General features: G+C 38.4%; 2 protein-coding genes and 1 pseudogene across 2 annotated transcripts; 1 reads left to right on the top strand and 2 right to left on the bottom strand.

Annotated features, from left to right (window-relative positions):
• The first annotated feature begins 583 nt into the window (after nt 1–583).
• Nucleotides 584–3,304, top strand: LOC148205045 (uncharacterized). Its single transcript, XM_088100560.1, has one exon. The coding sequence runs from the start codon at nt 584–586 to the stop codon at nt 3,302–3,304; it is 2,721 nt and encodes a 906-aa protein (XP_087956686.1).
• A 3,301-nt stretch (nt 3,305–6,605) lies between these two features.
• On the bottom strand, nt 6,606–10,040 carry LOC124838108 (uncharacterized). Its single transcript, XM_047313625.2, has 3 exons — nt 9,601–10,040; nt 8,341–8,432; nt 6,606–7,232 (listed from the first exon to the last, which is right to left on the bottom strand). Exons 1-3 carry the CDS (start codon nt 9,751–9,753, stop codon nt 6,845–6,847), a joined length of 633 nt encoding a protein of 210 aa, XP_047169581.1. The 5' UTR covers nt 9,754–10,040; the 3' UTR covers nt 6,606–6,844.
• Nucleotides 10,041–11,021: 981 nt separating this feature from the next.
• LOC148205044 (uncharacterized) lies at nt 11,022–13,181 on the bottom strand (annotated as a pseudogene).
• Between the last annotated feature and the right edge of the window lie 350 nt (nt 13,182–13,531).

Raw genomic sequence — 13,531 nt, 5'->3', positions numbered from 1 at the left:
GAACAGACAAACCTTGTCCATTTCTAAGGAAGACACAAACATCTCTTGGAGTAGGTGTTGGATTTTCAAGATTGGTAGAATCAGTGATTTTGTGATGAGATGCACTAGAGTCAATATACCAATTCTGATATTTTTGAGCAAGCGGATAGACTGGTGTGGACTTAGCAACATAAACATGGTGATAGCAATATAGGCTCTGGCCCAAATTCTGATGTGTTGAATGGGCCTAGCAATGACAACAGAGGAAATATGAGAGAGAGGCCTAGTAGGGAGCACAATATGCCAAATTATCTCCATGACTACATCACCAAGTAGAAATGTTTCTAAGATTTCTAGTATTTTCTATTTTGTCAGTATTCACTATATTTGCTGAGTTGTACTTTCTGTTATTGATGCTTTCTGTTTCCACAATTCACGGGTAGCCAATCATTGGTAACGTGAACATTGTTAAATACCCAAACTTGAAATGAATAGAAAGAAGAATTTTCATTATCTTTCTCTGTTAATTCTAGGAGGCTCCTTGATCCTCGAAATCAAGACAACTTATACCTATCAATTTGGTGCTTTCATTGCTCCTCTTCCCATGGCTGAACACAACACACGCTCTAAAACCATTGACGATGCAATTCTCCGCCTCACCCAAAATCAGTCCGTCCTCACCACCTCCCAAAATGAACTCAACACCAAGCTCGACTCCATCATTGCTCACCTCTCCCAAACCGACATCATCAACCCTCAAACCCAATCCCCATCCTCACCATCTTCAACTTCCTTCAAACCTCACATGAAGCTCGAGGTTCCCCGGTTTGATGGTCATGATGCTACCGGTTGGATCTTCAAGATCACCCAATTCTTTGAGTATCACTCTACGCCCGAAGAGGATCGACTCAAAGTGGCTTCCTTCTACATGGACGGCGCCGCCCTCAGCTGGTTCCAGTGGGTTCATAAAAATGGCCTGATTTCGTCTTGGCATAATTTCCTTCAAGCCCTGGAAACTCGTTTTGCTCCTTCTTACTATGAGGATCCTCGTGGCCTTCTGTTCAAGCTCACACAAAGCGGTACGGTTAATGATTACCTTACTGAATTTGAACGATTGGCTAGTAGAGTTGTGGGTCTTCCCCCTTCATTTTTGTTAAGCTGTTTTATTTCGGGTCTTTCTCCTGAGATCAAACGGGAGGTTTTGGCTTTGCAACCACTAACCTTTACACATGCTGCTGCATTGGCTAAGTTGCAAGAAGATAAATTTCATGACCTGAGAAAAGGTCCCCGGAATCGCTTTTCGTTTCAGCCCTCTCCGATTTCCACTTCTTTGCCACCGCCTCAGGGGTGCTCTTCCTCCCCTCTGCTACCCACTCCTTCCAAGACCAACTACAAAAAGCTCTCTCATGAGGAAATGTTAGCTCGTCGTGAGAAAGGCTTGTGTTACAACTGCGACGAAAAGTTCCACCCTGGCCACAAATGCAAGGCACGTTTCTTTCTTTTGGTTGCAGAGGAAACAGAGGTTGATAACACTACCCTTTCTGATTCTTTGGCAGCTCCTGACCCGGATCCTCTCCTTGCCCAAGATATACACAATGAGCTCTCTTCAGCCCAAATTAGCTTCAATGCACTTTCAGGTTTAACGGCACCAGAAGCCCTTCGTCTTTTGGGCCTCATTTCAAAGAAGCAAGTAACTATTCTTGTGGATGGCGACAGCACTCACAACTTCATCCAAGACCGTGTAGCTAAGTTCCTTAACTTACCACTGCAACCCACCCCCACACTAAAGGTGATGGTTGGCAATGGTAGTGTTATTGAATGCCACCAATTTTGTTCGGCTGTTCCAATTTCCATACAGGGCCATATTTTCACTGTTGATCTTCATGTTTTACCCATCAGCGGTGCGGATGTAGTATTGGGCATCCAATGGCTTAAAACCTTGGGCCCAATAGTGACTGACTATTCTCAGTTGACCATGCGTTTCGACAGAGAAGGCCGTACAGTTGAATTAAGTGCAACCTCACCTTCTGGACCTCAACACATTTCCGCCCCTCAACTCAAACGTATTTTCGAGACCAACTCTGCAGCAGCTTATTTCCATATCCAGCTTTCACCCACATATTTTCCATCTCAACCATCTACAGTTACCCTTCCTACTCACACACATCCCCACCTCTCCTCTATACTCCATAAATACCAATCACTCTTCATTTCCCCCACCTCTTTACCCCCAACACGCCCAACCGACCATCATATACATCTTTTGCCCCACTCTTCTCCTGTCACGGTGCGCCCTTACCGCTACCCTCATTTTCAAAAGTGTGAGATTGAGAAACAAATTGAGGAACTCCTACACACAGGGCTAATACAGCCAAGTCACAGCCCTTTTTCCTCTCCGGTCTTACTTGTTAAAAAAAAGGATGGTAGTTGGAGATTTTGTGTGGACTTTCGAGCCCTAAATTCCATCTCTGTGAAGGATAAATTTCCTTTACCTACTATTGATGAACTTTTGGATGAATTAGGTGGTGCGAAGTGGTTCTCCAAGTTGGATCTTCGCCAGGGATTCCATCAAATCCGAATGCACGAGGCTGATATTCATAAAACTGCTTTTCGCACTCACATGGGCCATTACGAGTTTCGGGTCATGCCTTTCGGCCTTTGCAACGCCCCCTCTACTTTTCAAGCAACTATGAACGAATTGTTAAAGCCATTTCTTCGCAAATTCGTCATCGTTTTCTTCGATGATATCTTGGTTTATAGCACCACCTGGGAGGCCCACTTAGACCATCTGGAGCGCACGTTTCAAACCTTACTTCAGGGTCAATTTTTCCTCAAAGGTTCCAAGTGCCTTTTGGCTCAGCAGCAACTTGAATATTTGGGCCACATTGTATCGGCACAAGGGGTGGCCGCTGATCCTTCAAAAATTCAAGCCATGGTACAATGGCCCTCCCCAACAACCTTAAAGGCTTTACGTGGCTTTCTTGGTTTGACAGGATTTTATCGTCGCTTCATCAAGGGATACGCTTCTATCGCTGCTCCATTGACAACTTTATTAAAAAAAGATAGCTTCAACTGGTGCTCTGCTGCCCAATCCGCTTTTGATCAGCTCAAGAAGACAATGACCGAAGCCCCGATTCTGGCCCTTCCGAATTTCAAGCTTCCTTTTCAACTTGAGACCGATGCATCGGGTTCTGCTATGGGTGTCGTCCTGATGCAACATGATCATCCTATTGCATTCTTCAGCAAGCCCTTCTGCCCTAGACTACTTCGTTCTTCCACTTATGTCCGTGAATTACATTCCATCACCTCCGCTGTGAAGAAATGATGCCAATACTTATTAGGCCATCCCTTTGTTATTCTCATGGACCACCGTAGTCTTAAGGAGCTAATGTCTCAATTGATTCAGACTCCTAAGCAGCAAGTTTATCTTTCCAAGTTGTTGGGTTACGACTATACCATACAGTATAGAGCAGGAAAACATAATGTGGTTGCGGATGCCCTTTCTCGCCCCACTGATACTGTCCAGAGTCACTTTTTCATCCTTTCTATGCCTCGCTTCATTTTCTTGGATAGATTACGCCAATCTCTTCAAGACAGCCCTAACTTTGTTTCACTGTTGGCTAAGGTGCGACGCGACCCTGCTTCTTTCCCTCTTTACAGTATTCATAATGATCTTCTCTTGTATGATGGCAAGATATGGTTAAATCACGACAATCCTTTTATCCCTCTTCTTTTGGAAGAATACCACACTACACCCTTGGGGGGTCATATGGGCTTATCCAAAACTATGGCACGTATTCAGGGCAACTTCTTTTGGAAAGGTATGCGTTCAATTGTTCATACTTTCGTCTCTCAGTGTTCCACCTGTCAGCAGACCAAATATGAAACTCAGAAACCAGCTGGTTTATTACAGCCCCTACCACTTCCACATGACACTTGGGAGGATCTTTCTTTAGATTTCATCACTGGATTACCTCCTTCCTTGGGCCATTCTGTAATTCTTGTGCTTGTTGATCGGTTCTCTAAAGGTGCTCATTTTGGTACTCTCCCCACTCATTTCACTGCATTTAAAGTTGCCCAACTCTTCATGGACATGGTTTGCAAGCACCATGGCATCCCACGCAGTCTGGTTTCGGACCGTGATCCGATTTTTATTAGCAGATTCTGGCGTGAATTGTTTCGTTTATGTGGTACAAAGTTGCGTATGAGTACATCGTACCATCCCGAAACTGATGGGCAGACTGAAGTTCTCAATCGCATTTTGGAACAATATCTCCGCTCTTTTGTGCACGACCATCCTTCCCACAGGGGCAAATACATTTCCCTTGCTGAATGGTCTTATAATACTTCAATCCACTCTGCTACTGGGACCTCTCCTTTCCATATTACCTTTTGCAAACCTCCTCCCTCTATTCCTTTTTATTTAACAAGATCCTCTTCGGTGGAGGCAGTTGATTCCTTACTTACATCTCGCCAAGTTCTTCTTGATCAATTGCGTGCGAAGCTCGAGAAAGCACAACTGACCATGAAAGCAATAGTAGATCGTCAACGCAGAGATATCTCTTTCCAAGTCGACGATTGGGTTTATGTTCGTTTACGACCATATCGTCAACGATCTCTTCATTCCCCTACAACCCCGAAGTTAACCAAGCGCTACTACGGTCCCTTCCGCATCACTGCTCGCATCGGCCGTGTCGCCTATCAACTCGATCTTCCTCCGAGTTCAAAAATTCACCCTGTGTTTCACTGCTCTCTTTTAAAGCTGAACAAGGGCCCCCTTCCAACTACCCCTACCAGTTTGCCTCCTCTGGCACTAGATAACAAGCCTATTATCGAGCCACTTGCAATTATGGACACCAAAATGGACTCTTCTACCTCACCACCTACTAAGCTTGTTTTAGTCCAATGGAAGGGACTTGCACCTGAGGATACAACTTGGGAGCCTTGGACGGATCTCATTTCTGATTATCACCTTGAGGACAAGGTGCCTTTTGCAGTGGTGGGTATTGATAGCAATATAGGCTCTGGCCCAAATTCTGATGTGTTGAATGGGCCTAGCAATGACAACAGAGGAAATATGAGAGAGAGGCCTAGTAGGGAGCACAATATGCCAAATTATCTCCATGACTACATCACCAAGTAGAAATGTTTCTAAGATTTCTAGTATTTTCTATTTTGTCAGTATTCACTATATTTGTTGAGTTGTACTTTCTGTTATTGATGCTTTCTGTTTCCACAATTCACAGGTAGCCAATCATTGGTAACGTGAACATTGTTAAATACCCAAACTTGAAATGAATAGAAAGAAGAATTTTCATTATCTTTCTCTGTTAATTCTAGGAGGCTCCTTGATCCTCGAAATCAAGGCAACTTATACCTATCACATGGGGTCGTGAAGTCGATACTATGGAATTGTAATGGGCCTGAGAGGGAGGCAAAACAGGTGGTGAAGGCAAGAGAGGGCATGGCTGAGTGGATGATGGAAGTTGATTGTGGAAAATAAGTAGATGCAGCTGGAGGTGGGATGCCTACAAACGATGGCTGATATAAAGGAGAAATATTGTCCAGTATCATGCCAAAACTTTGCAATCCATGTTTCTTGAGCAACAAGCAAAGATTAAACTTCTTCTAACGAGAACAAATTTGGTTTACTACTGATGAGAGAAAGGAAGGACTCATACTCAATCAGAAGTCCTTCAAGGATAATATCGAGTCGTTCGCCTTCAGATACAGGATCATCGAATGAAGAAAATGCACAGAAGGAACTCATTGATTACTCGTTCACCTGTCTTCATTGTGCGGTGCGTAGCTGACGAGCCCGAGCTTCGCTCTGAGAAGCAAAATGAGCATGTATCTTCTCCCAAACTTGAAATAAGTGTTGGCATCCATTGATTCGAGCTAAGAAGGAAGTCGATTCTCAATCCGTAAAGCACGGTCCGAGAGAGAAAGAAATTGGGATGGATAATACTAACAAACTAATAGAATATCAAACAGAAAATAAATCAAAAAAATAATCTAACATTCTAACAGAATTCTATGTATACTAACACTTATTTAAACATATAACCGCTTTTTCAATTTCTTTTTTATGAATAACTTCTCTCTTAACATTTCTATAATTTATGAAAAAACTTGTCTTACTAGTCTATTTTCCAATATATTTCAATCCATTTAAGTTTCGATTATCCAAGATTTTTCGTCTAACAGTGCTCATTATTAATATTTTGAGGACAACTTTTAGTCATTATTATTTGCCAATACGGAAAACATGAAAACACTCCACTAATACATGTTTTCCTTACCCTATTATTCACTACTCTCTTTTCTGTGTCATTTTCATGGTCCATGTTAACCTTTACAATTTTCATTAAAGATATTATTGAGATAAAACATCAATTCTAAGCAGAAGATATCATAAAAGAAACACTTAAAAGAGCTAAATCTAAATTTTGTCAAAATAAAAAGACAACGATGTGAAAGTAGTCCCGATTTATGTTGTGTGCCCAGGGATTATTCTCCACCTGACAATATGAAGTGAAAGATAAGCACAGCTAATAATAGATACTGGTTGTTGAGAACATCATTGGTAAAACTAGAATATAGACGACCGAACAAAGACTAGAAAGTGATAAGCCAACATAGCTTTCAATTTATTCAATGGAAAAAAATGTGTCAACTTGTATTCAAGATGAAAATCATTAATCATGTAAATCATGTGAAAGCAATTTCATCAATTTCAGAAATTCAATTCTGAAAGTCTGGAGGGTGTTTACAAGCAATATGAATTAGTCACTTGTTTTCCAACATGAACTTCCAACATCTGGCAACTCCGAGAATAAATTGAGAGTTCTGAAAGCAAACGCTATTACTTCAAAGGTAGAAGTGATTTCAACCATTGTTTCCAAGGTGCATCTTGCTGTTGCTCAACCCAAGACAAGAAACAGCTATCCAATAGACAGAAGAAGTTGACATAAAGGAGTTGATACCTCACAGGTATAAACCGAAAATTTGCAACCTGAACAATTGGCCATATGCCCCCTTCTAAAACAAAGGCTGGGAGGAAATCTCTTTTAACATCTTCTTTTATTTGAGGAACACTCTTTCCAGAAGAAAAACCCATGTATGTAAAAAACACAAGTAAATCCAATGGTCCAAAGATAAACCCATCAACAGCAACTTTTGTGGCAACAAAACGGAAGGAATTCGGTTTAAGCATGAGTTTCAATCTTATATACCGATCCAAACCTTCGTACCTACAATGTTAATGCAAAAGAACAAGGAAAATTGATAAGTTTCTTAGAAAATAGATATCGTTTGCCAGTGCCCCTCTTCCCCATCAGAACAAACATAACACTAACAGATATACGACAGCTCACTTCTAGAAGTCTTTTCTTTTCTGATTTAACATTTTTAAGGGACCATTTGGCTTGAGTTTATTGCTTTCATTTTGTATCTGTTCTTTGTATTACAAATTATGGCATGGTTCTCATTTAGTATCCTGTTTTCAGATGTTCTGTTCGACTTTTAGTTACAAAAATGACAAGTTATTTTTACTTTGTTTCCTGCACATACTTTTAAAAGCAAAAAAGTGTGGAAACAAGGTAACATTTTCATCAGTACAAACGAAAACATAAAACGTTTTCTCACATCAAACAATATTGGATGTTCCCCATCAGCTATAAATATGATCGAAGTAGCTTTTTGCAAGACTTGGGAATGGTCCCCCTTAAGATCAAAGCCGCCTAAGCTGAGGAGGAGGTCATACCACAACAAAGTGCTACCAATAAGACAAAATGCTATTCAATAAATAGTTTGAAATCCTTCCTTTTTTTAGTCAGTAGGATAAACCATGCATCCAAAATTCAAAACAGAGCTCTTGGCCCTGTGAAGTTGAGAGGGCAATACCACTTTAATCTTAATTTATCAGGAAGTTACTATAGACCAATCAATACATCAATAACCAAATTGTCATCTACATAATTAGAATATATATGATAAAAGAAAAATGATTGCAAGGCAATAAGAATCAGTCCTTTAAATTGATTTGCAACAATAGTAACCATCATCAGCTGACATGTCAGTCAGCCACAACTGTAGCATCCAAATGCTGTCTCGTGCGAACTACATAACTTCTACTAAGAGCGAGCAAAAGCATAATAATGACTTTTTTGGACAAAATTGTGTTTAATATTAAAAGGAAAAAAATTGACATCTGTATTTTTTAAGGACGAAGAACTTTCAAATCTGTCCAGTAAACTAAGCTGATTTGAGATCTGAGAATCAGCAAACAAACCCTTGAATAATAAACAGTGTCCATAAGCAACTGGGGAATAAAATTTATAAAAAGGTCACGCTTTTTACCAGTAGTGGCCAACAGGACCAACAAATCCTAACCCAAACAAGCTGGTTGTAGACACCCGTTTCCAGTTGATCTTTAACTCTTTATTGTCATCCTGTGAAAAATTGCCAGTAAACAAGAGATATGAGCTAATTAGATGGTTACATTTACAAAGAATAAAGTGCACATCATACATACACTATGTGAACTAGACAGTTTAATAATACAACAGTAAGAAAGAAAGGGCCAAGTTACACATGGTTTATCCACAATGCTGCCCGTATAAAACCCAAAATGCATCATTTTCAGATTCACTTTATCCAGAAAACAGTGAACATGACAAGTAATTTCCCGTTTCACTATTTTAGCCAAATGAACTGAAAATTCCCATCTATAGTTACCAAACAAACCAGATGTTTCCATGTGATTTAAAATTGAAAAAATTACAACTAGCATTAACATAGTTTCCTTTTCGCTACCTCCTGCGGTTGAAGTGCAAAACTAAAGGTATGGTTTTGAATTGATGGATGGAAAATGGAAACAACGGAAAGAACAAAATGTGGGTTTGGGGGAGTTTTCCAAAAGGAATGGAATGCCACCTATCCCTGCCATTTTGCAGCCCAAATTTTGTCCATTCAACTTAGAGAGTCAAGGAAAATATTCCACGTTTTTCCGCGACAGTTCCCTCCTTACCTTCATCAAACAACCAAACCAAAAATTCAGACGTTCCATTCCATTATTATTCATTCCCGAGAGCTTCTAACTGCGCTCGCATCCACGCCACAATTTTCCATAATATCTGTAATCACAACACAACCTCAACCACAGCCACGATTTAAACCAATCTCTCAACTATTTTCGCAAAAACACCCAACCTAGGCATGATGAAATTTACAGTCATTTTGTATGCCCCCAAAACCTCATTCCAAAAAGCAACCAAAACCCAGCATCCCAACAAGACAATAACCACCAATACAAAAGCCACAAAATAAAAGCACCCATTTGCTTTAACTAGAGACCAAGATCACATGCTACACGGAAAATCCTTCCAAAAAACAACCACAAATCCCTTCCTTTCCGCATTCACCCATGCATTCCACACTTTCCATTGCCAAAAGCAAGCTCAGACAATCGCAAATCCTTATAATTATTTTGATTACAAGGCCACACTCCAAGCATGACCATTTCCCAAAAACCAAGAAAAACACACACAAACACACATGCATTTTCCCCAAAACACAAAATCGTAGAAGGAAACAATATATATTCCAATAACAAAATACCTCATCCATTGTGGCATGGGCCTTGGCAGTACAGTGCGTAACTGCCTGAGCAGCTATGTCACCAGCACCCCAAATCAAGCCAGAGCTGATGACCTGCGTCTTAACAGGGTGAACCGCCAAGCAATTCTGGTACCATTTCCACAACTTGAGCATATCCAAACAATAACGCTTCCCGACAACGATCGCTATTTATTGATCATGAAAATGATCGCAGCCCCCCTTTTTCTTTATTTGGGGATTTATCTAGATGGGTCCAGCATTTAGCGAAAAAAAAATATATTTTTGGCCGGTGGAAGAAGAGTGGCACTTCTTTGGCTTCTATGGATTTCTTTTTTTTCTCTCGAATACCCAGGACAACGGTTTTTTGAGGAATGAGAGGCACAAAGAGAAAGGAATGAACTCTGGTCTGTGATGAAGATGTAAGAATTAATTTGGAGGTTGGGTTTGACATTTCTGCATTTGTCTGTAATAAGAATTCGGTCGAAAGAAAAAGGGTAAAACTGTACTTTACTATTACTCTTTATGGGACTAGCGGGTCTGTTCTTTAAATTTCAGAACACATTTTTTTAATTGTGTTAGTAAAGGAAATATATTTCATTATATACTCTTTAAAAAAAATTAAAACCCTTAATTATTCATTAAATATATTTTACATCATAATGATGCATTGTTCACCTACGTATGTTCATTTACTTTTCTTCTAGTACTTTTATATTTTTTATCTTTTAAAGAAAATAATATTTTATCGACGTAGTATAGAAAGAGTTCACATTAGTCGTGATAATAGTGATAGCAGATATAGTGAAAATAGCCGTAACGGATCCTATTAAGGTTACCGAAGGCAATGAGTGAAAAGGAAAAGAATTGTTGATCTTCACTCTTTAAATGTCACGATATTATTATATGTGTGACAGTATCATTTAAACAAACCTTGTTTAAAAGTTTAAGAGAACTAAATAAAATAGCACCTAATCACTTGAATCATCTAGGATAAAAAGCGTTAAACGTTATAACTTAAATATCTTAAATGCTATAAGGAATTCTAATAGAGCATCTAATTTAAATAACTTCCAACAACAAAAGAATGCACTATCTCGGATAAAAGCAAAGAGCGTTAAATGCTATATATCAAAATAATCCAAAACGATGTAAATTACTTAAACAGACAGCTCCTAAACGCTTAGGATCGTCTAACATCTTAAAGCATGTACATCTAGTCAAGGTTGTCAAACTCGAGAGTTTACGTAAACTCGTGAAAGTTCAGTAAACTCGACTCGTAAACTCGTAAGAGTTTACTTTGCATGAAAAAAAAATATAAAAAACATCTTAATTCAAATAAAATAACAAAATTATATAAATTCAAAAACATAAGTTCATAGAAATATTGTAAAACATAAATTGAAATGTCAAAGTCTCTATGTCTAATCTTCTAATCCTCTAATAATGGCATCATCATCTCCATCATCATCCTCATCTAACTCTTCCCCTGATGAATGTTGTGCATCCTCATTGTCCCCAAATGTTATGTTATCAAGATCAAGAGAATGTAAAGCCGGATCTGTTGTTGTTCCATCTAACTGAACATTTTCACCATCATTTTGACCTTCAACTTGCTCAATCTCAAATACATCATTTGCCTCTTCAGTTATCCATTCACCATCTGATTCAATGTCATCAATTTGTCTACTTTTCAACTTGGAGTTATACATCACATAAACTAAATCATTCATCCTTTTTTTATGCAAACGATTCCTTTTCTTTATATGAACCTAAAATGAAATATGATATTTTTAGTGAGGATATAAACATAAGAAAGAAATTTATAAACTAAAAATAATTTAAATTACCATTTCAAATGAGCTCCAATTACGCTCACATCTAGAAGAACTACAAGTCAAGCTTAGAATTCGAATAGCAAATCTCTTCAACTCTGGAGTTCCATCACCAAACATTTCCCACCATTCCCCATGATTTAACTCTTTCCTACACTCCTGTGCATCTTCCATTCCAAAAAGTCCTCTAGCATAATGAAATTCAACAATTTGTAAATTAATTTTTTTTCTTTCTGTCATATCTGGTATCAATCTTCTCATGCAAATATACAATCCTTCTTTCACCTCTCTACCATCTTCACATCTAAAGTTAGGTTCATAGTGGAAATGGGGGTTCAGATAATAGGCAGGTGCATGCAAAGGCCTATAAAGTTGATTATCCCATCGAGCATCAATTATTCAACATATCTGAGTCCACTAATCTTAAGACAACCATAAGAGGGGCAACAACTTTCAAGCATGTGGAGACATTCTTCCAAAATCGGCTATCTAATACCACATGTTCTACTTTTCTCCCCTCTTGTGAAGTTCCAACCTTGCTTGTTTTCCATTCCTCAAAGCTAAACATGGTCAACAATGATGCCTTCAATTCATGAAGACAAGCAAGAGTTAAATAAGCTGTGGCAAATCTAGTCACACCTGGTCTTATCAAGTCTCTACCTTTAGTGAACTTTTTCAACAAGGAAATCAACATTGATCTCCCATAAATGTAAGTTGTAATCTTTCTTCCCTTCTTTATGGTCAATTCATGGACCTTCAAATTCTTTTCAAAATCTTCAAATATCAAATCAATGCAATGTGCTGCACATGGAGTCCAATACAATTTTTCCCTTTTTTGCATCAACAACTCTCTAGTTGCCTTGAAATTTGCAGCATTATCAGTGACAACTTGAACAACATTTTCTTGTCCAACAAACTCGACAACATCATCCAACATTTTGAAAACTTTATCAGCTGTTTTTGAAATGTCTGAAGTGTCAAGTGAATAAAGAAAAATCGTCCCTTTAGGACTATTCACTAAGAAGTTACAAATAGAACGTCTTTTTCTATCCGACCAACCATCAGACATAGTTGTACATCCAGTTCTCTTCCACTCCTCCTTATATTCCTTAAGATTTGCATATGTTTTCTTCACAGCTTGTTTCAAGAGCTTCTCTCTAATATCATGATAAGATGGTGGTTTGTATCCAACTCCATACTTACCAATCATTTCACACATCTTTGCAAATGCTGGATTTCTAATTACATTAAAAGGAATGACACTAGTGTAAAAGAATTCAGCCACTTGAGCATCAACCTCTTCTTTGTATCCTTTTTTCATCATTTGATTTATAGTTGCTTGGACCCCCCCTTGCTAGTAGTAGTAACTTTTTCTTTTCCTTTAAAACCGAATACCTTGTGTCCTCCTTCAAGACTCTCACTTTCTTCCTCGTCTTCACCAATATTTATCTTTCTTTTCTTTGATGAAGCATTCTTAGCTTCTGCAACTATTTTTATCATCAAATTTTTTATTTCATCCGAAACAGAAGCACAAGGTTCAGAATCTTCTCTAGTTCCAACAAGATGATGCTTAAATCTAAATATGCCTCCACTTACAATCTTTGAGCAATAGTTGCATTTTACTTTTCTTCCATTACCATTAACATCAAATCCATGTTTCCATCCAATATCATATCGACTTCCTGGAGCATTTTTACTTCTACTTTTAACGGATAAAGATGCACTTGGATTAGTTTCCATTCCAGCCATGGTGCTTTAAATTTTTTAACTAAAAAAAATATGACAGAAGCATACTCAGAGAGACATGACATGATACTTTAAATTTTTTCATTAAAACAATATGGCAGAAATAGACTCATAGAGACATGACACAATACTTCTCTCGCTTTTTAAATTTTTCAAAAAGAAATAAGAAAAAAAAAGCTAAATATTTTCAAAAAAAAAGAAAAAGAAAAGCCATGAAAGCATCGAGAATTGCATACTCAGAAATCAGAAGAAATAATATTAAAAAGCATGACAAGACAAGACCATGACAATAATAGAAATTAGTTTTTTAATAAAAGCAGGGGCTGTGACAGCGTGCCAGGGACTTAAATGTT

Source organism: Vigna umbellata, chromosome 1 (genome assembly GCF_029865625.1).
Source record: "Vigna umbellata cultivar VRB3 chromosome 1, Vumbellata_1.0, whole genome shotgun sequence".
Taxonomy (NCBI): domain Eukaryota; kingdom Viridiplantae; phylum Streptophyta; class Magnoliopsida; order Fabales; family Fabaceae; genus Vigna; species Vigna umbellata.
The sequence above is the reverse complement of the archived record's forward strand: the minus strand, read 5'-3'. Positions and strand labels throughout refer to the sequence as shown.

Coding starts and splice junctions, on each gene's coding strand:
- LOC148205045 (XM_088100560.1), top strand. CDS start 584: ATGGCTGAACACAACACACGCTCTAAAACCATTGACGATGCAATTCTC.
- LOC124838108 (XM_047313625.2), bottom strand. CDS start 9,753: ATGCTCAAGTTGTGGAAATGGTACCAGAATTGCTTGGCGGTTCACCCT. Junction 8,433..9,600: donor CCCATGCCACAATGGATGAG/GTATTTTGTTAT, acceptor AATTTTTCACAG/GATGACAATAAAGAGTTAAA. Junction 7,233..8,340: donor GGTCCTGTTGGCCACTACTG/GTAAAAAGCGTG, acceptor TTAACATTGTAG/GTACGAAGGTTTGGATCGGT.